This window comes from Erinaceus europaeus, chromosome 9 (assembly GCF_950295315.1).
Source record: "Erinaceus europaeus chromosome 9, mEriEur2.1, whole genome shotgun sequence".
Taxonomy (NCBI): domain Eukaryota; kingdom Metazoa; phylum Chordata; class Mammalia; order Eulipotyphla; family Erinaceidae; genus Erinaceus; species Erinaceus europaeus.
The window spans coordinates 93,601,813-93,628,445 of record NC_080170.1 but is presented as its reverse complement, the minus strand read 5'-3'; the positions used below and the strand labels follow the sequence as shown (position 1 = coordinate 93,628,445).

Here is a 26,633-nt window from a genome sequence, read left to right as displayed (position 1 = left end):
GGGAGATATGAAATTGTACATCTGAGACAACAACTATCTTGTAAAACATTTGCCCAGTAAAAATCGTCTTTTTAAAAAGTGAAACTGGAGTTAGAAATGAAAGTTTATCTTCTAAGACCCCAGGAATAGATATAATAATAGATATTAAGCCCAAGGGTCTTCCACTCTACACAGGATTCTTCTATTTGACGGAACATCTTTCCTGATATCTATACAGGAATATTCTTTCCTGATATCAATACAGAATTTAACACATTTGTACATATGCTGTTGACCTCCTGGGATTCTGTTTGAGGAGGCTAGCATATAATTCTATGCAATCATAAGTTGCAAATTTGGATGCTGAATCTGTACAGTAAACAGAGATATAATTGCTTTATTAAGAGATTGAAATAATATTCTGTATACACTATCTGCCTTTCACTTGAAATTGCCATGGTTACCTATATTTACTGAAGATAATGTTCTAGCTATTGAATTTTTAAAAAATAAATATTACTTTGGCTTTTTGTATTAATATGCTATTAGCTTTTAAAAGAATGACTAGCACAAAAAAAAAAAACTCTCAGGGAAGAAATGTAATGAAATAAAAAGGATTGAACCTTTGTAGAGGTGCTTTCTAATCTTGGCCATATTACTTGATTTTTGACCTCTATGAGGTTCTATGTGCAACTTCTGAAGGAAAGTAAACTACCTTATTCATCACATGCACTCTTGTGAAGCTGAATCTAATCATCCAAGATGTATAGTAATTCTAAGAATTATCTTCTCTTGGGTTGGAGAGAGAGCTCCATTGATAGAATGCTTGCCTCAGCATAGACAGAACTCAGATTTGAGCTCTAGCAGTACATACTTTTGCATCAAATACTTTTGCATCATAGGAAGCTGAAACACTGTAGTATCTCTCCTTTTCTTTGAAAACACTAGTCCGGAGCAGTGAAATCATGCATATACAGGGTCCTGGAAACACTAAGGAAAAAAAAAATCCTGCAGAATGTATGCTCGCTTCTAGAATAATCTGTGGATGCAAAATCAAAGCAGGGTGAGAATAACTCACCTGGGAGTGCACCTTTTGCCATACATAAGACCCAGGTTCAAGACTCAGTACACTATGTGGGAGTATTACATCACTGAGAGGACCCCCAGTGTGTTGCGCCATTGAGTGTCTCTCTACCTGAAAATACTGTCCCTGAATAAAGAAGCCATGGTAGACTTCCAGGAGGTGTGGCCATGGAATAACTGGGAATGAACAGGCTCTCCTCCCAAAACAACAAATAAATATGAGACACAACTGAAATCATAATCTACAGCTGAAAGTTCTGCAGCCTCAAGTGGGTGTTCACGTGTGGTTGGGGCAAAAAGGAGTGTAGGTTGAAGAACAGCAAAATCAAATCAAAGCTCCAGGAGCCTCAGGTGCTGAGCTGCTCCATTTTGCCAATTTCATTTTAAGCATAGCAAGCATTGAAAGTTGTTCCTAGTGCCTGAAGAAAAGAGAAAAAGGCTTAAAACCTCTCAGTCTTTGACTGGGGGGGGGGGGTAGCCTTCTGTATTTAAAGCAAGAACACAACATAAAACAGAGCATTTGTGACCACAAGACAGCCCAAAACAGACACCACCCCAACCCCCGGCGCAGATCATATAAACAAGAGAAGCCTAGAGATCACAACAGCACCACCTGCTGGTCAGCAATAACCAGGACAAAAAAATGCACAAAGAAACAACTAAACAGCTAACCATGCCATATCGGCCAGACAGAAATGAAACAGAGGAAATTCAAGGAATTACAGATTTAGAGAGACTGTCAGAGACAGACTACAGAAAGCTCATTATGAGGACTCTCCAAAAACCTAAGCAAGAATTGAAAGAGTATTTTTACTATGAAATTAAAACACAAGAGAGGAACTCAGAACAGTTCACTAAGAGTCTTCAAAGCTTTATTAAAAGAACTTTAGTCAGAACTCACTAAGGAGTTAGGAATCATGAAAGAAAACTTTCAAACAGAACTCCAGGGGGGTAAAAGACTCTCTAACTGCAATCCACGCCCAGGTAAAAGGTTTAGGAAATAGACCCACACAATCAGAAGAAATAATTTCCAATCTAGACAATATGGCCAGCCCACTCTTTGAATTCAAAGATGAGGGAGAGGAATGGTTCACAAAGACTAAAGCAACTCTCTGTGAAATTGAAGACTCCATTAAAAGATCAAATATAAGAGTGATGGGTATATCTAAGGAGGAAGACAAGGCCAAAGGCTGAGTGTTCATTTTCAGAGAAATTTTAGCTGAGAATTTCTTTCACTTTGGAAACTCTCAGAACATTCTCATTCAAGAGGCAGAATGATCACTCAGATTTATAAACACAAAAAGACCAAAGCCAAAGCACATTATTATAAAACTATCAAAATTCAACTACAAGGAACAATTTTGCAGGCTGCTAGGGAAAGGAGTTACATAGGAAGGCAGAGCTATAAGACTTTCATCAGATCTCTCTTCACAAACCTTAGAGGCAAGAAGAGAGTGGAATGACCTATTCAAAGTTCTAAAGGAGAGGGAATTCTAGCTACAAATCTTGTATCCTGCAAAATTAGCCTTCAAATATGAGGGAGAAATAAAGGTTTTATCAAATATTCAAAAGCTAAAGGAATTTGCCACAATCAACTCCACCTTACAAGAACTACTGAAGTGAGTCCCACAGGAAAGGAGGAAGCAAAGGAATACATGTTCCAAGTGGGGTGAATAGTAGTAGACTAGAACTAAAAACACATTAAAAATAGGAAAGAACAAGCAAATAGGGGAGAGAATTAAAAGACAAAGCAGTGCTAACAAATGTTTGTTAATCAAGATCAACTTAAAAGAGTCTTTTCTAGATACACAGTGCTAGTTATTACACTTATGGTAACCACAAAACAAAGCAAGAAACATATTTTAAACTGTGGAAAACTATAATGGTTACTAAGGGGTGAGGTGGGTGGGCACAGACTTTCAGTGATATGTCAGAGAGGAAATAGATATAATACTTCAAGTTCTTTAACTGCAAAACCCATAGCTCTAAGTACAAATATTTGCTTTAGCCTAAGTAATCAATACTTCAGATTTGTAAGATGATCAAACTCTAAAACTGGGCTTAAACTTTTCAAGGAGCTCTAAAAATATGTGTGTGTGTGTGTGTGTATAGTTTTTTAAACATCTAAGTCAACTACAACTTTAGACCAGACAGATGAAGACCATTTGGCCCTGTCAGTATCTAAAATGTGAAGATGTTCATATACCACTAAAGGCCACAAAGTAAAGTAAGATCTAGTATATGACTATAGATGCTAACCATTGGATTAACATAAAAAAACAAAACCCCAACTAACCTGGTTTTAATGACAATTGATTATTCCTATTCTTAGCTCTTTCTAAGACTCCAAGAAACCCCTTTCATTCTCTTTGGTGTCCTCATTTCTCCTAGTCCTAGAACCTCTAAGTCAATGCCCACACTTCTCAATAGTTCTTTGATTCTTTACCACCATACCACCTATGGTGACCTCAACCAGATCACTACTAGTGCTGCCATCCCACATTATGCTGTCACTTATAGTGGACTACCAGAGATACGGAGCTTGAGATATTAACCTCACAAATTCAAACCTGGTGAGATCTTTCCTAGCACATGGGACTACCTACATCTACTTTAGATGACACACCATCTAACAAAGTTACAGATATTAGGTATGGGGAAGTGTATCAAGTAATAGGTACAGGTGTACGTGTAGCCATAAGCTAGGGGCAATTATATAACTCAAAGTTAATAGTATTCAATAGTCCTTGATGAGTAGACTTAGATCTAATAAACCTGCATTCCTAGTTGTACTACCTAAAGAGAGTACCATAAATTTGCTAATCTATTAGACTTAGAACGAATTAGTTTAGCAATATAAAGGCCCAAAGAAGATAGAGCCTAAAAAAGCTAATTCTGGTTGGGTTGAATAAATGATACTTGAAGCTTAAACAACTGGGAGAAAGTCTAAGGTCATCAGACAAAAAGAGGACCTGGGGGTATCCTACAAAAGTAGGATAAGGGCAAGAGATGGCTCACTTGATAATGACCATTTTGGTCAGTGTCACACCACCTCATCATCTGAGGCCCTTCCCAGGGAATTCTTGGATTCCCACACAATTATGATAGGCTTAGAGACCTCTAATGTATCCCTCTCTGCACCACCACTGGTCACTTCTATCAGGAACGTCATCACAAGCCCTCACTATAGAGCAGCTATTGTAGGGATTGCCAGTCAAGACTGGTCCTCGGATGAGTGCAGCCTGCACTGTTTCCAGCTGTGACCATGAGCTGCGTGCTCAGACTAATAGGGGTTTTTGGGTTACATTATGCTCTGGGGATATACCCTGGATCAGGTGGATGGAAGTAAATAGTTAATTCTATCCACAGAATTTTTTCAAGAATGGAAGCTACTCTGTGTCCTAATCCAACTTTCTAGTCCTTTTCTCTACTCTGATACCATTTTTTCAACAATATTTTTTTTATCTAATTTCATGCTAACTATCAAACTCAAGCAAAAACTACCATAGTCATGGGCCCCTAGAAACAAGCCTAAAATGGATTTCCAAGCTTTCTTCCACCCCAAGATACCCAATCTCATCTGCCCTATTCCTACTTTTTGGTTCCTGTTCACTAACCATTTTGTTTCACTTGATGTCCTGCCACCTTTCACACACCAAGTTGCAGATGTGACCATGATTCCACCCTGACTTCTCCTGGCAGTCGACCTCACCAATGTATACTGGAATCTCATCTCTCTGGAGCCCTACCCCACTCAGAAAAGACAGAAACAGGCTGGAGGTAAGAATCGACCTGCCAATAGCCAATTCCAGTGGAGAAGCAATAGCAGAGGCCAGAACTCCTCCCTTCTGCACCCTCAAAACAACTATGATCCATGCTTCCAGTGGGGGAAAAGTTATAGGGGGAAGAGGATAAGGGGGCTCTGAAGTTTAGCACTATCAAGTCCCAGAGAGAAGGGATGAAAAAGAGAAATATTTGGATGTAGTAATAGGGTTATGTGTGGCTTGGAAGGGTAGAGAGGATTGGACCTAGAAGAAAAAGGGGGCAAATGTGTACAAATGTACACGGACAGTTGTAGAGATGACAGGTAATCAGTATTTGCAACCTTGGGACAACCGTGGTGATTTGCAATGAAATACCCATGTTGATTTTCAATGATGCACTTCTGAAACCTTACAATGTAATAATACACACTTACACACATATAAAATTTTTAAAAAGGTAAAGAAAATGGGAAAGGGGGAATGAATATATATATGTATACATATATATAGTGTGTGTGTGTGTGTTTTTTTTTTTTTTTTTTTTTGTGTGTGTGTGTGTGTGTGTGTGTGTGTGTGTGTGTATGTAGACCATTGCTGAATTTTGGTCTGCTGTAATGCAAGGAAATAGAGGCCTGGTTCCTAGGTGCCTTAAGCAAGAAATTCTGTTGTATAACTACTGTGCTATCTTTCTGGGGTCTACTTTTTTTTTTTTTTTTTGTCTCCAGAGTTATTGCTGGGGCTTGGTGCCTGCACTATGAATCCACTGCTCGTGGAAGCCATTTTTTCCCTTTTGTTGCCCTTGTTGTTTTATCATTGTTTTTATTATGGTTGTTACTGCTGTCATGGGTCTACTCATTTTAAGTAGGTAACTCACATTAGTCAACTGGCATACATGAAGCCAGTAGCTCAAGAGCTGGGGTAGAGTTTGAGAATTACTAACCACTCACCTGTGGCTGCTGTTCGGCCAGTCGATTGTGATACTTCTGGACTGACTCTTGAAGTTGCTTCTCTTTTCCATTTTTTGATGTTAACACTGTGCTTATGGTGCCCACAGGAATGGAAGGTAGGCGTTCTGCCTGATGACAACTTCACAGAACAAGAGACAATGTCAGGGAGAATTGTACATCTATCTACTGTCTGTAGGAGTAACTTCTACAAGGAGTAACATCCTAATGTCTTAAACTCAAACTGTGAACACAAAGAAAGAGCATGGTATTGATGACTTCAGGTCATCATGATCTTAAGTCTCCAATCTGCATTGAAAAGCCATTAATGGAAATTACAGAGGTTAGTATAAACTTACCAAAATGAGTAAATATTCATTATTGTATTGTTCTGGTTATTTTGCATAATTATGCAAAGAGGCCTTTTGCAAAAGTGTTTTTAAAAAATCGTTGGAGCTTTGTCCTAACTGCCAACACCACCTCACCTGCTTCCAATTTGGAGTAGAAATATATATCTTTTTTTTTTTTGCCTCCAGGATTATTGATGGGGCTCAGTAGCCTGCACTAAGAATCCACTGATCCTGGTGGCCATTTTTTCCATTTTTTTTAAATGGGTAGGACAGAGAGAAATTGAGAGGGGGGAAAGATAGAGACGGAGAGAGAAGGTACACCAGCAGATCTGCTACACCACTTGTGAAAAAGTGACCTCCCCCTGCAGATGGGGAGCTGGGGACTCCAACCAGGATCGTCGCACAGGTCCTTGTGCTTCATACTATGTGCACTTAAACCAGTGAGTCACTGCTCAGCAATGCCCCCCAGAGTAAAAATCTCTTATGTCTTTCTAAAATACATCAAATTATTTTGCTTCTGAAACACTTGGATCCCCTACGTGATTCTGGATCACTGAGAACCACTGATTGCTGTTATGAGATGGATTACTCAGTGACAATCTTGGGGGTTACTGAACTATATGAACCTTCATTTAACAATCCTGATAATCCAACTACAGCATCCTTCCCTCCTAACTGCTACCTGAACATCTGCTTCTGATGATCACTGTTTCTCAAATTTACTGATAGGTTGCTTCTAATCACTGCTATATTAATTTGTCTATTACCTAATCAAGTAGCACAGTGTGACAACGACAGTAAACAGGCCACGAATGAGAGCTTTCCTTGTTAGGACGACAGATAATATTCCTAACTTTTCAGGTATACACCTTGAGCCAAGGCTCAACCCCACTTTTGACCTCACATTTGTGTTCTGGGGTGCTGAGTTAGTTAGCTATAGTGATGAAAAACTGAGCTGCTATATTGTAATTTTTGTATCCATGTTTAGCACAGACTAAGTCAACTGGCATGGCATTGATTCAGGGCAGGGTAGTATAGAATGGGAAAATCTTGAGGTCAGTTCTTAAAGCCAGTTTTACACAGGGTTTTACTTTTTATATTTTCTTTTCTTTTTAAACTCTTATTAGTGGTTTAACAGTAGTTTATAAGATTTTAAAATTACAGGGTATAGTATATCCATGACACACCCACCACCCATGTTCTGGACAGGACTTTTTCTATTCCTTTTACTTTATTGCCATCAGGGTTACTGCTGGGGCTTGGTGCCTGCATGAGAAATCCACTGCTCCTGGGAACCATTTTTTCCATGCTATTTCTTATTTGCTTGAACGGGACACCGTACCTAAAAGTACCTAATGAAATAGTTGCTACTTAGACCTAGATACCCTCCTCACTACTTCCTATTACACTTCCCTCAGTCACTCCAAAGCAGACAAAGTAAGGACTACAAAAGCTGAATAAGGGCAAGAGACTGGTATACTTTAGTGATGATTCATTAGTCACTATCAGGTCACCCCATCACCTGGGGCCCTAGTTAGGGAATCCTTGGATTCTCACACAGACATGATGGGCCTAGACCTTTAACAGATCCTCTCTCCACTGTCACTAGTCACCTCCATCAGGAACAACATAATTTGTCCAATTTTTTTCTTTTTTTATTGTTGTTGTAGTTATTATTGACATGATGGACCTAGACCTCTAACAGATCCCTCTTGCCACTGTCACTGGTCATCTCCATTAGGAACAACACATTGGACCCCTATGTGGGCCCCTATAGGACCTTATCCTCAATGTGGATCAACAATGGTAGGGAATGTTCCATTCACCAAAGGGAGGCTGGATAACATACTCACTCTACCTACCACCCGAGGAAGATGGGTCCTGAAATTAGTGCAGCCTGGAATGTTCCTAGCCAGAATGCGAGCTCAGAACTACAGGAATGTAGAGGTGACATAGGCTCCTATGCTAAATATGGGCCCCAGATCAAATTGATGGGGTTTACAGTCATTAATATTTATACATTTTCCCCATATTTGGGAGCTACTCTCTTCCCTTATCCAGCTTTCTAGTCCTTTTTCCATCTATGACACCATCTCCCCAGACAGTAGCTTGGGTCCACCTGCTTATCAGATGTCAGGCTTAGGCAAAAACTGTAAAGTCATGGGCCCCTTGGATTATACTGCAAATAGACCTACTAGCTTTTTCCAAAATGGCGACCCCAAATCTTCATCTGCAGTACTCTTGCCTTTAGGTTCATGATTACTCAACAATTTGTTCTGCTTTCTATTTTAACTCTTTTTCAGCCACCAGGTTCCAGATGCTACCATGATGCCAACCAGACTTCCCTGGGCAGACATCCCCACCAATGTGTCCTGGAGCCCCACTTCCCCAGAGCCCTGCCCCACTAGGAAAAGAGAAAGACAGCCTGGAAGTATGGATTGACCTGTCAATGCCCATGTTCAGCGGCAAAGCAATTACAGAAGCCAGACCTTCCACCTTCTGTACCCCATAATGACCCTGAGTCCATACTCCCAGAAGGAAAAAGAATAGGAAAGCTATCAAGGGAGGGGATTGGATACGAAGTTCTGGTGGTGGGAATTGTGTGGAATTGTACCCCCTCTGATCCTATGGTCTTGTCAATATTTCCATTTTATAAATAAAAATTAAAAAAAAAAAGAAAATGAGAGGATAGGAGTAGATAGGGAGAGCGATCAATAGACATCTGCAGACACTTGTGAAGCTTCCCACACTGCAGGTGGGAAGTGAGCTTGAACTGTGGTCTTCGTGCATGGTAACATGTGCGCTCAACAGAATGCACCATTGCCTGGCCCCCGAGTTTTTCTACAACTTACAGGCACCAAAAAAGGATGGTAGGAGTCAACATTTTTGCAAAATAAATGTAAGGAAGAGGCGCTTAAGGCTAGAATCAGGGCCTTCTTCCATCTGAAGCAGCTTAGGAAATAAAAAACAGATCAAACCCACTATTTCTCTGTTTTTCAGGGATACAGCATATATTTTTTTTGCCCCCAACTGACATAGGAGAGTGAAGAGCTACAAACCAATTCAAGTACTAATGTAAAAGTACACTTAGTTCTACCCACCTATGCTATTTGTTGTTACTGTCATTTTAGAAAAAGGTGGCATATAAACAAATCAAGGTACACCTACTATATATATCTACCTGCAGTGCTCATTTGCAGACATCTGCAGGGTGGTGGCTATTATAGGTTTCTATTTCATTTCAGAGAAGAATCTTGAGGCAGCCCTGCATTTTTATTTGTAAAAGAACCTCATGTATTTTTTTATCAAAATGCAATCCATTCAATTTTCTTTATTTAAGACTTTTATAAACAATTAAATTTTAATACTCAATGTAACCCACACATGATCTTTAACATCCTCACACCTATCCTTGCACTTTGTGCCATGTGTGCTTAACCCACTGCGCTACTGCCCGATTCCCAATCTTTAACATCCTTTTCAAAAGTAAAGTGGCATTATGTTTATTTAATTTTTTACAAATTATAGGCACCATTTTTTTACCCTGCTGGTGATCTAGATTTTCAGCACAGATAAATGCATAGGAAGAATATAAAGGAAATGAACTGGGTACTGTGACAATGTCAAACCTACCTCTGTGATTAAAGTAGAATACAAAAAAGAGGTGTTAGTGTTTTGAGAAAAAAAATTTACCCTGCTTAGTATTACAAACCTTGAATACTACCTGAATAGTACTGCTTATAAAATTATATGGTTTGTCCCAGAAAAAGTATTAGCTGTAATTAGACTTTCCAAAAAAAAAAAAGGATGCGTCCAGAAAGTGATTGTGATAAGATGGAAAAGTACAGATTTTGTATCAAAAAGCTTGACCTCCAGAAAGAGTAAGACCAATACCAAATGATCTCACTCATAAGAGGAACTTAAGAACAAAAGACAGTAAGGGAGGACATAAAGTGAAACATGGGACAGGGTATGCTGTATTGCACCAAAGCAAAAGACTCTGGGGAAGGGACAGGATGAAGGGACATTGGGGTCCTGTTGTATCTCCTAGCCATCAATCAAAAGGAAATGAGAGGGTGTGCCTATGTGCTAAAGCCTATACTGCAAACCATTAGCCCCTCAATACAAAGAAGAAGAGGAAGAAGAAGAAGAAGAAGAAGAAGAAGAAGAAGAAGAAGAAGAAGAAGAAGAAGAAGAAGAAGAAGAAGAAGAGGAGGAGGAGGAGGAGGAGGAGGAGAAAAAAAAGACAGGAAGAAAGGGAGAAAGAAAGAAAGAAAGGTAGGAAGGAAGGAAGGAAGGAAGGGAGGGAAGGAGGGAGGGAGGAAGGGAGGGAGGGAGGGAAAAGAAAAGGCAAGAAAAGAAAAGAAGAGAAAAGAAAAGAAAAACGATGTTTGGCTTCAAGTTTTAGCCCTACAGAACAATTCTGGACAAGTCATGGATGATTTCTTTTAGTTTGGCTATGTTCTCTGAGAAATAGAGCAAGCTCACTGAATTATTATAAAGGTGAAAATGAGAAAATATATACAGCTGGTATATAAGGTAGAGTATTATGTTTCTAGCCCAACTGCTACTTATGCAGAAACTGTTCGATCAAATATTATTCATTGGCATTAACCTTGTTGACTACTGGCAATGAGTTCTGGCAAGAAATCATACATAAATATAAATACAAATATCATACTGCCCCCCCCACTTCTCTGTACTTCCATTCATTGAATACTAGTTACATTTTACTTTAATACACATATTTTACCTGACTATACTCAAATCTAATGACATATATGTGTCAGAGTTTTGCCTGACAGTTATTTTATGAATTATCTGCAAAATATGTATCACCCATCCCTAATCAGAGGACTGAGTGAGAGCAACAGGTCAACTTCTCTTCCTCCGGAAGTCATCAAATGTACACTGATGTTAATGATCTTTCATAAAAGAAGTGTTAACTCTCAAGTAACTGCCCTTGTAATCCGTTTTTCTTTCTATCATCCCTAAATCTGTCACTACTACTTTGAGCATATTTTTGTTCTCAGTAGAAATGGATGGTCAATATCATTTCAGTCTATTTAAATAATCAAAGACTTAAGAAAATTATAAATATGGTGCTGGGTAGTGTAACATAGGCACCTGGCTGAGTGCCTATGTTACAATGCACAAGTTCCCAGGGTCTGAATGACCCCCCCAACCCACACACACACAATGTCCCCACCTGAGGGAGGAAAACTTTGTGAGTGGTGAAGCAGTGTTGCAGGTGTCTCTCTGTCTCTCTCCCTATCACCCCCTTCCCTCTCAACTTCTGGCTGTCTTTATCCAATAAATAAAGTTCATAAAAAATTATAAATATATGAAGACATTTTGTATTTTAGGATTACAAGGTTCAACAGTTTTCTGTCAAGGTGATTAAATTTATCTTGCTATTGTGACAAGTGACACTGTTTCAATGTGTAAAAAAGACAGAATTAGTGTTGCTTTGAAACTAATTTTACACTGCTCTATGAATTTTCAAGTGAAAGAAAGTGAGACTATGCTAATTTAAGAACAATGGTAAACTGAAGATAATGAAGTTGTAGAGAATAGTTTCCCAATTTTTTGAGTCAGACAATGCTCAAGGCTGATCTAAGATGTCCTATGTACAAGGTCAGATTTGTGAGAAGGGACCTAAATTCTCATGACATATTATAAAGGTCTCCTTTACCTGGACAAGACATATTACAAGTGGTTCAGCAGAACCCAGAAAAGGATACACCAACATACTACTACATTCTGTTCTAAATGATGAGATGACAAGTCAAAGAAAGGTTATATAATTGGCCAAAGGTTTCATAATTAATGGAGTCAGAAATCAAATACAGGCAGTCTGCCACCAAAATAAGGAGGAACTATAAACCACACCCTTGGCTTTATGAAAAGTTCTCAACTCATAGTAATAAGATAAATATTAGTAGCTATTCTTAATATGGAAACTCAGTCAGCACTTTGTTCCCACTGGAGATATTTAAGTTCCAAATTAGGACTATGATTATGTTAGGAGTCAGAAGACACTGGCCAGTGGCTTTATGGATATGTTTCTTATCCCATATATAGCCTTAAATTCTTTTCTAAACCAAAGAAGTGAAATTTTGTCATTATTTATAATCACAATCCTTAGAGTTCTACGTAGTTTGCTTTGTGGAGTACAGGAGATAGAAATGAGAGTTGATTACCTCTGTCCCCCAGATTCCCAGGCTCCAATCAGAACAGTTATGCGTTTATCAACTGTATATATTTAGGGTGAAACACAGATTTTTATTTGGGGAAAAATATACATTCTGCTAAAGACCTAGAATTGAAGGTTTACTAATCTCTGGGTCATGTGAAATAAATTCCCTGCCACTTCTGTCATTTTCCTTTATTTTTTATTTATTTTTGCCTCCAGGTAATCACTGGGGGGCTCAGTGCCTGCAGACCCACTTGCTTCCAGCTTAAGAAGCAGACCTCCTGCAGGTGGAGAGTGAGGAGTGGGGGTTCGAACCTGGGTCTTTGCTCTTCATACTATGTGCACCACTATCTGGCCCCCTCATTTTCCTTAATTTTTAAATAAGATTAGCCTAAACACTTCAGGTAGACAGAGTTTTAGCAGCTGTTCATTTAGTTTCATCTTTTCATTAAAAAAAAAAAAATTCTGGGGCCAGGTGGTGGAGTACCTAGTTAAGTGCACACATTGCAGTGCCCAAGGACCCAGGTTCAAGCCCCTGGTCCCCACCTGCAGGGGAAAAGCTTCACAAGTAGTGAAGTAGGGCTGCAGGTGTCTTTCTAGTTCCCCATTCCTCTCAATTTCTCTCTATCTTTATCAAATAATAAATAAATAAAAATTTTAAAAATCCTTATAAGGGGCCGGGTGGTGGTGCACCTGGTTGAGGGCACATGCTACAGTGCACAAGGACCCAGGTTCGAACCCTCAGTCCCTGCCTGCAGGGGGAAAGCCTTGAGAGTGGTGAAGCAGTGCTTCAGGTGTCTCTATATTTCTCTCCCTCTCTATCATCCCCTGCCCTCTCAATTTCTAGCTGTCTATATCCAACAAATAAATACATATATGAAAAAAAGAAAATATTAAAAAAGAAAACACTGACTTATAAAAAATCCTTATAGCATTAATTTAAAAGGAGTTATTACCCTAATGTTTGAACTCACTACACTGATATAGTTACCCAGGTCAAACAACTTAGAACAAACCTGATGGGAAAGCAATGCTTGCCTTAGTAGGGTACCGTTGCTAAAAGGGAGTATTACTTCTCCCCTCTTCCACAGAGATACAATGGACATCTACAAGAGGTTGCAAAACATTGTCATTCATCAATATTTAATAAGACTTTTATTTTAGTCTGAACTGGCAGAAAGCAATGAAATCAATATATGACTTAAATGGGAAAAGCACATGATTTAACAGTCTTGTGCCCCTGGAGACACCCTCAGGATAAGACACCTTATGATAACGTTGTATCTTCTGTGAAAATGAACTGAAAAGCTGAACTTGGAAATGCCAGGTAATGTTCTGACAGTGGAAGCCCTAAGTTGCACACTCCAGTGTTTACAAATAGGTACATCCATGCCCCTTCTATCTGGATGAAGAAATATAGTAGCAAAATATTTTCCATGGGTGTTAAAGGCTACCAGGAGAATAGGTGACAGTTACTAAACTAAAAATTAAAATTACTTATTAACATTTTCCAAATTCACAAATATGTACTTTAGGAAATGGAAATAGATAATGAATTTTAGAAAATCATTAAAAAAACTACCTATTTTCCTGGGGATTCGGATTGTTAGCACAAATCCAGAATTCTAGAAGATCTTTCTCTGGATAATCAGCAGAGGAAGGCAAAATTCTCCATTTGAGGCAAAGATCTAAAAACCACAAACAAAGATCTAAATCAGAAGTGAGTATATCATAGTAAGATGCCAAGTTGCAGAGAACAAAAAAATATGACATATCTTTTAATCCAAAGACAAATGGATCCTTGATCACATGCCACAGTATCTGATGACATAAGCAGCCTAGGATTCTGTGAGCTACCCAAGGAACCTATGAACAATAGTGCTTATTGTCATGGACATATGAGATAGCATAGTGTTTATGCAAAAGACTTTTAGGCCTGAGACTGAGGTCCCCAGGTTTAATTCCTAGCACCACCAAAAAAAAAGATCTGTCTAGTGTTCTGGTTTTTAAAATGCTCACAAACCAAAGCAATGGCACTGTGAATTTTCAAAAATTCTAAATATCACCATCATTATCATCATAATTACTTGAGTCTTTTCTAGTTCATTTTTGTTTACAGTCATTTGTATCTTAGGAGATGATACCACATCCTTTCTTAAACAATAGCCAAACATTGGGCTTCTTAACTCCTATTTTCTCAGATACATTATTTATCTTCTGGTCATTTCACTTTGTCTCCAGCCACATAATTAACATAGCCAGAAAAACCAAGCTTGAAAAAATTTACACAGTTCCTTCTTCTGAACATTTCCTCTTACTCTTTTCTCACTCTTCAGTCTATAACTTTTTTTTTTTTTGGTCAATTTTTACCTTTTGTTCTTTCCTTGTCTCTATGACTAAAGGATTCTATTCTCTAGGATATTCTTAACTTTGATCCTAGATTCCTTACTGACATATTGCTAATGGCTCTAAGGCAAATATTTCTTTAGGTGTATTTAAAATGGAGACAGTTCATATAGTGGTTAAGAACAGTAGCTCAGCAGGTTAAGCGCACACAGCGTGAAGCACAAGGAACAGTGTAAGGATCCCGGTTTGATCCCCGGATCCCCACTGCAGGGGGGTCACTTCACAAGTAGTGAAGCAGGTCTTTGGGTGTCTATCTTTCTCTCCCCCTCGCTGTCTTCCCCTCCTCTCTCCATTTCTCTCTGTCCTATCCAACAACAATAACAGCAATAGCAACAATAATAACAACAAGGACAACAAAAGAGAAAAAATAGCCTCCAGGAGCTGTGGATTCCTAGTGCAGGCACTGAGACCCAGCAATAACCCTGAAGGCAAAAAGAAAAAAAAAGAACTTGAATAGATCCTCCACTTAATACCTCTATGATCTCAGACAAATTATTCCTCTATGTTTTAGTCTTAAAAAGAAAGAATAATATTACTAAATACCTTAAAATGGTTACTGATTATTAAATAGCATCATCATAATGATAAAATAATGATAAAAGCCAGAACTGATTAAATATATTATCTGTGGTGGTTACTTTTACATGTCAGTTTGGATCATGGGGTGCTTGGATATTTGACCAAGCATTACTCTGGTCATGCCTATGAGGGATGTGTGGCTAATATTAGCATCTCAGTATGTAGGCTAAGCAAAATAGATTGCCATTCCAGATGTGGGAGGGCCTCATCCAATGAACTGAAGGTCTGAATATTGATAAAAGATAGAACTTTTGGGGCCGGGTGATGGTGCACATGATTGAGTGCACATGTTACAATATGCAAGAACCTGGGTTTGAGCCCCCTAGTCCTCACCTGCAGGGGGAAAGCTTTGCGAGTGGTGAAGCAGAGTTGCAGGTATCTTTCTGTCTCTTTCCCTCTCTGTCTCCCCTTCTTCTTGATTTCTGACTGTCTCTATCCAATAAATAAATAAAGATAATAAAAAAAAATTTTTAAAGAACTTTCTGGGAAATAGAGCCCATGTATATAAACAATTGTGCTGTGAACTGTTAATCTCTAAATAAAATGAAAATAAATAAATAAGTAAGTAAAAGGCTAAACTTAGCCAAACTGTGATTAAGAAGGAACATCTCAGGGAGTCAGGTGGTAGCGCAGCGGGTTAAGCACAGGTGGCGCAAAGCGCAAGGACCGGTGTAAAGATGCCGGTTCGAGCCATTGGCTCCCCACTTGTAGGGGAGTCGATTCATAGGCGGTGAAGCAGGTCTGCAGGTGTCTATATTTCTCGCCCCCTCTTTGTCTTCCCCTCCTCTCTCCATTTCTCTCTGTCCTATCAACAACAATAATAACTACAACAAGGGCAACAAAAGGGAATAAATAAACATTTAAAAAATAGGAACATCTTCCACCTAAATGTCTTAAACTGGGACAATATCTTTTTCCTCCTTTCAGATTTTTAATTTTTTAAAACTTTTTTATTTATTTAATTGAGAGAGAGGGACACAGAGACAAAGATCAGATTCCTTTGTAGATAGATGAGGTCATCTTTAATCCTCTAATCATTTTTATGGTGGCCAGAAGATGTATCAGAGGTTCAAAATAAGTGTTCAATGTTTCAGGAAAGTCAGTTAGTTCTCTATTGGAAAACTTCCAATACCTCCAAATTACAGAATAAAAACTTCATAACGAAACAACAAAAACACAATATCGTATCTTGGCATTAGAAGTTCTATAACATGCTTATTTAAATCACTTATTTTATCTATCATTATCCATAATTAATTCAGTATTCAATTAGGAAGGGGCTACTATATATTAAGCACAACACAATGCAAATTGAAAGATGATAGTTTCTATTGTTTTTTTTTATTTTTTATTAACAAAATACTGCTCAGCTCTGGCTTATGGTGGTATAGGGGATAAAACCTGGGACTTTTGGAGCCTCAGGCAAGAGAGTCTCTTTGTATAGCCAGTATGCTATCTACCCCCTGCCCTCAATTATATTATTTTAACACAGACATTTGGATAAAGATTATACCTATCCTGGTACATGATAGTGGAGGAGAACCTAGGCTGGGAGTGAGAATGTTTTGCAGAAAACTTACATTTTACACATGTATCAATAACTGCTTTTACTATAATCCACTAATTCCCCCATTAAAAAAAAGTCTGCCTGATATATATATTTCTGAGAGTTGGGCAGTAGTACAGTGGGTTAAGCGTACATGGGGCAAAGCTCAAGGACCAGCACAAGGATTCTGGTTCTAGCCCCCGGCTCCCCACCTGCAGGGGAGTCACTTCACAAGCAGTGAAGCAGGTCTGCAGGTGTCTCTCTTTCTCTCCCCCTCTGTCTTCCCCTCCTCTCCCCATTTCTTTCTGTCCTATCCAACAATGACTACAACAATTAAAAAACAACAAGGGCAATGAAAGGGAATAAATAAACATAAATAAATATTTTTTAAAAAACATATATTTCCTACTATGTCTCTATCAAAATTCTATGCTAGTGATGGGGGACATAACTTAATGGTTGTGCAAACAGACTTTCATGCCTGAGGTGCTGTGGTCACACAATCCCCCACACCACCATAAACCAAAGTTGATCAGTGCTCTGAGAAAAAAAAGAAAAAGAAAAATTTATTTTAGGGGCTGAGTGGTGGTACATCTGGTTGAGCACATATGTTACCATGTGCAAGGATCAGGTTTAGCTCCTGTTCCCCACCTGCAAGAGGCAAGATTCACAAGTGGTGAAGCAGAACTGCAGGTGTCTCTATCTCTCTCTTTCCCTCTCCCTCTTAATTTTTCTCTGTCCTATCAAAAAAGAGAGTGGTGGATATGTCAAGCACGTACAGAGCTTCAGCAATAACCCTGGTGGCAGTAGAAAGTAATTGGGTAAAAAAAAAATGGGGCTTCTGCCCCATTTTTTTAATATTATGATTTAATTATTTGAAAATTATGAGATAATAGGGTATAATTCCATACCATTCTTAACCACCAGAGTTCTGTATTCCCATTCCCTCCATTAGAAATTGCAGTAGTTCTCCCAAGGTCACAGATATAGGTTGACTATTATTTCTGTAACTATCTGTATTTATAAATATTTGCCCATTTTTCCTGTGAGGATATCCTGCCTTCTCTTTTTTTCTAAGTCACACCTACACCTATTACTACTTCCAAATGTCCCTCATTTTTTCTTCTCTCTGGTCATATTCTCCTAATATTTCTCCCATTTGGGGGTATGGACCAAAATTCTTCATGGGGTGCAGAAGATGGAATTTCTGTCTTCTGTAATTGCTTCTCTGATGGACATGGGTGTTGGCAGATCCATCCATACCCACAGCCTGTTTCTGTCTTTCCCTAGTGGGACAGGGCTCTGGAGAAGTGAGATTTTGGGACACGCTGGGAAGTCAGGATGGAATCACAATAGCAACTGCAACTTAACATTTCTTAACATGTAACTTGGATATTTAGGAAACCATTGAATGTTTTCTACTATGAATTAAATTCAATACTCACTACATTGAATAATGAATGGGATGGCCATGGCTTGTCTTCTTTGATACTGAATATAATCTGTGGTTTTCTCCACGTCCTGGTTACTCTGGCTCCCAAATTCATTCCAAAACAATGTTAGATTTCTATTGCCTGAAAATAAAGAAAGCAAAGAATAAAGAAAGAAGATAAAGACAAAGTCAAAGTAACAAGCAAATGAATGTTTTGATATAAACACACACAGAGAGAGAAAGAAAGAGGATACACAACACAATTCCAGCTATGTAAAAGATAAACCATATGCAAAACTAAGATATTAAATCATTTCATTTCTTTGTTCAACATTTGGTCTTAACCAGCCCAGATAAAATTTTCTAACCTAAGGTTCATGAAACAGCATGGTGTCTGAACAGGACTCCTGATTTCCCTAATTTCCACAGGAACTATGCATTTCTTAACTATGTCAAGGTAAAAAATCACTGTTGATAAAAGTCAAGGGGGTTTCAGCAATGTCTTTGCCACATATCTGTGATGAAATAAAGGGGATCCACCAACTTCTTTTAATCCATAGAGTGCTTACTTTGTAGTGTTATCATAAAGAGTAAATGTGAAAGCACATTAAAAACAATCATGCCCTGCAGAAATTTAAATTGCTGCCATAGTGTAATTGTTCTTTCTCTAAATGTTACCCCCCCCAAAGACCTTGCCTTTTCTGAGGATGAACTGTGCTAATTATATTTTTGAAGGTTGTTATGTACATGGTGCTAAGCTCTGTTGAGACACTCTCAACTCAACAGAGCTTAGCACCATGTACATAACAACCTTCAAAAATATAATTGTTACTCTTGACAAAATGCCTCATTACTGTGCTGTTTGGGATAAAACAAGGGTAAAATCATGTCTCTCTTTCAAAACATTAAATAAACACATTTAACAGAGCACCACTAACTAATAAAACAAATATCAATTGTGAACCTCAACACAAACATTTTAAGAGTGATAAAACTATTAGGATGTCAGAAACTCAAGCACATATCCTCATGGGTGGGGGGTAATGTCTGCTCTGTGATCACACTACTCTAATAATGCTTACACATTACATTTTAACTCACATTGTGCCAATTTTCTCTTTTTGGAGAGTGAATGGCTATGTTTAGAATCTTGTTTCCAGTGAATGACATAAAGACCTTAATGATTACTTATAAAATGATGCTATAGAATCACTGATTATCAAAGGAGTGAGGAGAACATTCACAAACCCTAACATCCAACCATTAGATATGAAAGAAGATATACAGTGAAAGGCAGATAGACCTGAGTACAAATAGCTGGTCCCTACCCACACTGGGGAAGTTTCATGAGAGGTGAAGCATTGTAGCTGTCTGTCTCTGTCTCTCTCTCTCTTTCTCCCTCTCTGTCTCTCTGTCTCTCATTTTCTCTTTGTCCTATCAAATAAAAAAGAAAGAAAATAGAACATTAAAAAATACAAGCTACCTCAAAGAGAATTTACAAGACAATTTTATTGACAATAATTTCCAAACAAGCTACTTAGGATTAGGTATTACAGAAACAAAAAAAAAGTAGGAGACAGGAGTTGGGCTGTAGCGCAGCGGGTTAAGCACAGGTGGTGCAAAGTGCAAGGACTGGAGTAAGGATCCCAGTTCGAGCCCTGGCTTCCCACCTGCAGGGGAGTCACTTCACAAGTGGTGAAGCATGTCTGCAAGTGTCTATCTTTCTCTCCCCCTCTGTCTTCCCCTCCTCTCTTCATTTCTTTCTGTCTTATCCAACAACAACGACAACAATAGTAACTATAACAATAAAACAACAAGGACAACAAAAAGAGAATAAATAAATATTTTTTTTAAGTAGGAGATTTCCTACCTATGAACACATTGATGAAACTGAGGAAGATGCAAATAAATGGAATGGCAGCATGTTTTTGGATTAGAAAAAAAAAAAAAAAAGCATTTCAATTGTCCGAATTACTAAAAGCAATCTACAGAATCAATGCAATTTTTATGTAACTTCCCACTGCATTTTCATAGAAGTAAAAAAGAAAGTCCTAAAATCTGTATGAACTACAAAAGAAATCCTGACTAGCCAGAGATAATTTGAGAAAGAACAACAAATCTGGAGGCATCATACTTTTGATTTAAACTATACTACAACACTATTGTGATCAGAACAGTATAATACACTGGCACAAAGTTAGACAAACAGATCAGTGGAATAAAATAAAAATCCCAAATATAAACTCACACATAGAAAAAACAGGTTTTTAAAAATATTTATTACTTTTTGTTGCCCTTGTTGTTTTGTTGTTGTAGTTATTACTGTTTTTGTTGCTGATGTAGTTGTTGTTGGATAGGACAGAGAGAAATGGAGAGAGGAGGGGAAGACAGAGAGAGAGAGAGAGAAAGACAGACACCTGCAGATCTGCTTCACCACTTGTGAAGTGACTCCCCTGCAGGTGGGGAGCCACAGGCTCGAACTGGAATCCTTATGCCGGTCCTTGAGCTTTGTATCACCTGCACTTAACCCGCTGTGCTACAGCCCAACTCGTGAAAACTGAGTTTTTTAAGAGGACACCAAGAACACAAAATAGAGGGTACTTTCCATAAATTGTGCTGGGAAATCTGTATATGCACACAGAAAATGATGAAACTGCATTCACTCTTACGTAAGCCATTCATAAAATTAACTTTAAATGAATAGATATTTAAAATAAAATATGAAACCATAAAATCCCAAAGGAAAATAAAAACAAATGTGGTAAATTTCAACTGGAGTTGGCAGTGATTTTTTCACACTTGACTCCAAAAGCAAAGAAATGAAAACAGAACAAAACAAATCAAATGAACATCAACTTCAGAACAACAAGATAAATCATCAGAAAATTTTCAAGGTAGCATACAGTATGAGAGAAAAATATTAGCTATCTGACAAGCGGACACTAAAATATACAAGATATACATGCAAATTGTTAACAAAAAACACATACTCTTTATTTTTAAAATGGGCAAAAGTAGACACTTCTCAAAATAAAAAATATAAAAATTCCAATAGGTACACTAAGAAAATACAAATAGAAATCATAACAAAAGAGTACCTGCTAGGATGACTATTGACAAAAAGTTAAGCTATGGGTAGTAGTCAGGATGTGGAGGAATAAAGGAGACATTTGTGCACTATTGCTAGGAATACTGATACAAACATGATGGAACATAGTATGGCAGTTCTTAAAAAAAAATCACAGTGGTCGGGAAGGTGGCATAGTGGCTAAAGCACTGGACTCTGAAGCATGAGGTCTCCAGTTCAATCCCCGGCTGCACATGTAGCACAGTGATGTCTGGTTATTTCTCTCTCCTATTTTTCTCATTAATAAATAAATAAAAGTTTTTAAAATATACATATAAACAAAAGTACCACATTGATACAGAAATCCCCCCCTAAATGAGAAAAAAAACAACTTAAAGACATATCTATACCTGTCTTTGATGCAACAAAATTCACAATAGCCAAGATATGGAAACAGCTTCGGTGTCTACTCATGGATGAATGTTTGTAATCCTGCTACTTGAAAAAACATGGACTTACCCAGAGGGAACTATGTGAATCGACAGTGACATAATCAGAGGAAGATATAGTCTATAATATCACTTATATGTAAAGTCTAATAAACAAATAAATCTAATGGAGAAATAATGTGGAACTCATAGAGTAGAACAGTGAATGGTATCAACTCTGGGGTAAATAAGTGGGAGATGGTGGTCAAAGGATAAAATCTTAGAAGTTGTGATAATGCTTCAGTGTAATTCATAGTCACTATAGTTAGTGGTGCTGAATTATATACTTGATAATTGGAGCATTTGATATACGTCATTCCTACCATCTCTACATTCAAAGAAGTGACTGGTTCTGGTATCGAGATAGGAGGTATCAAGGAATCAACGTGAGATTTCACCCACATAAGTCCTTTACCACTGAGCTAGGTATATATATATACTTTTGAAACCAGAGTATATGTATTTATAATGCATTTGTGGTCATGGCTACAAGAAGTAGTAGCCATATTCTGAGGTCCCTTATGACTTCCAGGTTCTCTGTTATGAGTTACACCATTCTATACTCTGAATACTTTAAGGGGGGATGGCTAGAGATCCTATGAAAACCAACCTTCACAAACAAAGTAAGTGAAAGTTGGGTTTCTTCTGGTTTTTTTCTCAGGAAGAATAACTTTTTTTTGTAGGGTACATTTTCATGGTATCATTACCATTGCTTTTTTTTTTTTTATAAACGCCAGTTTTTCCGATATTCTCTTCACAAAGCATTCTGTATTCTCACAAGGAAGAGCTCTATTGACTACCTAAGTCTCCCTCATAACAGGGCCAGCATAATTTACCTTTCTACTTGAATCCCCCTCATTTTATAAAACTTTGTATTATCTTTATTAATTTATTTATTGGGTAGAGGCAGTCAGAAATCGAGAGGAAAGGAGAGGTAGAGAAGAAGAGAGACAGAGTACTCTCTGCAGTACTACTTGACCATTCGCAAAGCTTTCCCCCTGCATGTGAGGACTAGGAGCTCAAATCTAGGTTCTTGTGTATTGTAACCTGTGTGCTCAACCAGGTGCACCACCACCTGGCCCGACAACTCTCCTAATGTTACTCAAACATACACAAAGTCCTTTGTATCACATTAAATCTTTAAAAGTCTTATAATTCACCAAAATATATAAAGAGCTCAGCAAACTTAGCAACAAAAAAGCAAATGACCCCATTCAAAAATGGGCAGAGGATATGAACAAAACATTCACCTCAGAGGAGATCCAAAAGGCTAACAAACATATGAAAAACTGCTCTAGGTCACTGATTGTAAGAGAAATGCAAATTAAGACAACAGTGAGATACCACTTCACTCCTGTAAGAATGGCATACATCAAAAAGGACAGCAGCAACAAATGCTAGAGAGGCTGTGGGGACAGAGGAACCCTTTTGCATTGCTGGTGGGAATGTAAATTGGTTCAGCCTCTGTGGAGAGCAGTCTGGAAAACTCTCACAAGGCTAGACAAGGACCTTCCATATGATCCAGTAATTCCTCTCCTGGGGTTATACCCCAAGAACTCCATAACACCCAACCAAAAATTGTACTCCTATGTTCATAGCAGCACAATTCATAATAGCTAAAACCTGGAAGCAACCCAGGTGCCCAACAACAGATGAGTGGCTGAGAAAGCTATGGTATATATACACAATAGAATACTATGCAGCTATCAAGAACAATGAACCCACCTTCTCTGACCCATCTTGGACAGAGCTAGAAGGAATTATGTTAAGTGAGCAAAGTCAGAAAGATAAAGATGAGTATGGGATGATCCCACTCATCAACAGAAGCTGAGAAAGAAGATCTGAAAGGGAAACTAAAAGCAGGATTTGACTAAATATGGAGTAGGGCACCAAAGTAAAAACCCTGTGGTGAGGGGTAGACATGCAGCTTCCTGGGCCGGTGGGGGGTGGGGGTGGGTGGGTGGGATGGGACATAGTCTTTTGGTGGTGGGAATGGTGTTTATGTACACTCTTAGTAAAGTGTAGTCATATAAATCACTAGTTAATTAATATGAGAGGGGGAAAATTAATTGTATGTTTCGAAGTTTTTAAAACACAGACTGAGTCTTTTTAATATACAGGCTGTGTATTTGATATGCAGACTCTCTCAAAAGCCTAGACCAAGTAGATCAGAAGCAACCAATGGCACAGCTACATACAAGATACTGGGTACTATACAGCAAACTCTAACAAAAGGACTTTTCAAAGTTAACCCAATTACCAAATAATGTGATGATAACATTAACTATCCATTGTCTTTTTGAACCCTAAGACAGGAAGAACCTCACATCTCCACTATAGAGCCTATATTTCCCCCAGTCCTGGAACCTTTGGACAGGGCCTACTTTCCTGCATGCCTCTCCCAATCCATATCAAATAATATTGCATCTGCCGATCACAGCCTAATCAACGCAACGATTGCCACCTCAACATGCTTCAGTTCAGACTGTGTCCAGAGACTTCACGTGTGGAATGACAACCCTTCAGCTTAATTACTTGGGTGAGACCTTTCCTTTCATAGTATTCTCTAATTCCATCCCAGGTGGTTCACTTTCTAACAAAGTCCCAAAACCTAGATATAGACCAGATTCTGTGAGAGAGAGCATATGTTCATACTTATCCATAAACTAGTTCAAAATATATACCTGAAAGCAGAAGTACACTAGAGTTTGCAGTGAGTACCCCCCTAACACTTCCTCTCCACTATTCCAAGCTTTGGGTCCATGATTGCTCAACAATTTGTTTGGCTTTGTATGTTAACTCTCTTTTCAGCCACCAGGTTCCAGATGCCATCAGGATGCTGGCCAGGCTTCCCTGGACTGAAGACCCCACCAATGTGCCCTGGAGCTCCGCTTCCCCAGAGACCCACCCTACTAGGGAAAGAGAGAGGCAGACTGAGAGTCAATGTCCATGTTTAGCGGGGAAGCAATTACAAAAGCCAGACCTTCCACCTTCTGCAACCCACAATGACCCTGGGTCCATGCTCCCAGAGGGATAGAGAATGGGAAAGCTATCAGGGGAGGGGGTGGGATATGGAGATTGGGTGGTGGGAATTGTGTGGAGTTGTACCCCTCCTACCCTATGGTTTTGTTAATTTATCCTTTCTTAAATAAAAAATAAATTTTAAAAAAGTCTTATAATTCATGTTTACTTCTTTTGGTTAGTACAGATTACATTTAATTCTTATATGTATTTAAAAAACTCAAAATCATCAAATATAACACTTCTTTTTTTACTAAGGTACACAAAAAGCAGACTAATGAACACAGTGAGATCTTCTCATATGACAGAAAACATCATACTGTAAGAATAAATGTATATTAAATTCTTGATAAAGCAAGAGTATCAGATCTTTTAGTATATTACTTGCAATACAGGTGGAGAGCCTTTGAGATATTTTAAGCAAAAAACTTCATTGCAGATATTAAAAAAGTCATTATCATGATAATAATACAACCGTTGTCAGAAACAAAAGGAAGCATAAGTGCTGTCAATGGTAATAATTTCAATTACCAAGTGAAAGCAGTGTAAATGGAAAAAATCTGGCAATGTGATTTTTTTAAAACACAGAAATCAATTCAATGAACTCCTGAACCATACTGCTTTTTGCTTGAAGCTGGGGTATAAAAAAAAAATTTTTAAGCTTAGTAAATATTTATGCCATGTAAGTCAAGCAGAATGTCTGGTCTTTTATTTTTTTTTATTTATTTTTTTTTATTATTTATTTTCCCTTTTGTTGCCCTTGTTGTGGTAGTTATTATTATTGTTGTTGATGTCATTGTTGTTGGATAGGACAGAGAAAAATGGAGAGAGGAGGGGAAGATAGAGAGGGGGGGAGAAAGAGAGACACCTGCAGACCTGCTTCACCACTCGTGAAGCGACCCCCCTACAGGTGGGGAGCCAGGGCTCGAACCTGGATCCTTACACCGGTCCTTGTGCTTCACGCCACCTGTGCTTAACCCACTGCGCTACTGCCCGACTCCCCATGTCTGGTCTTTTAAACACTTAATGTTTATGTTTTATCTCTAGTACCTCTCATATCAGTCTTTCATACATGCAATTTTTAAAAGATTTATTTATTTATTATACTAAGTAAAAGAGAGTAAGAGAAAACCAGAGTATCACTCTGGCACACAGAATGCCAGGGATTGAACTCTGGACCTTGTGTGTGAGAGTCCAACATTCTATTCACTGTACTCCCTCTTGAGATACATGCAAATTTTTAGCAGTATCGGGCTCTAGTGTTGCTCCTGTTGAACAGCAAAAACATCAACTAACATTGGTAAGTAATAGATGAAGTAAGATTTACTTTATAGAAGTATTAAAGCTAATAAATGATAAAAAGTGATGAAATTTGAAAATAAGGTTTTGGCATATTCAAGGGAACTATGCATGAAGTCATTCATTGTTAATAGTTTCATTAAAAGAGAGACAATGTGCCTTATGATAAAGTACTACAAACCATGAAGCATCTTCACAAACAAAAAACAAAGAAAGCCCTCTGAATTTGTCAGTATCCTAAAATTTACAATTTAGAGAAAAATGAACAAAGATAGTTTGTTTAATTATACCCAGTAATGCAGTGATTAAAAACTACACTGTAGCATAAGGATCCCGGTTCGAGCCCCCAGCTCCCCACCTGCAGGGGAGTCGCTTCACAGTCGGTGAAGCAGATCTGCAGGTGTCTGTCTTTCTATCCCCCTCTCTGTCTTCCCCTCCTCTCTCCGTTTATCTCTGTCCTATCCAACAATGATGACATC

General features: G+C 38.3%; 1 protein-coding gene across 1 annotated transcript in view; it reads right to left on the bottom strand.

Moving 5' to 3' along the window:
* The window catches only part of MORC1 (MORC family CW-type zinc finger 1), a 167,818-nt gene that overhangs the window by 73,903 nt on the left and 67,282 nt on the right, over positions 1-26,633 (bottom strand). Inside the window, exons 15-17 of the mRNA XM_060197115.1 lie at positions 18,293-18,421; positions 13,899-14,004; positions 5,774-5,912 (exon numbers count right to left, since the gene is read on the bottom strand). Of these exons, the coding sequence (XP_060053098.1) occupies positions 5,774-5,912; positions 13,899-14,004; positions 18,293-18,421 (374 nt within the window). The remainder of the gene's footprint in view (positions 1-5,773; positions 5,913-13,898; positions 14,005-18,292; positions 18,422-26,633) is intronic.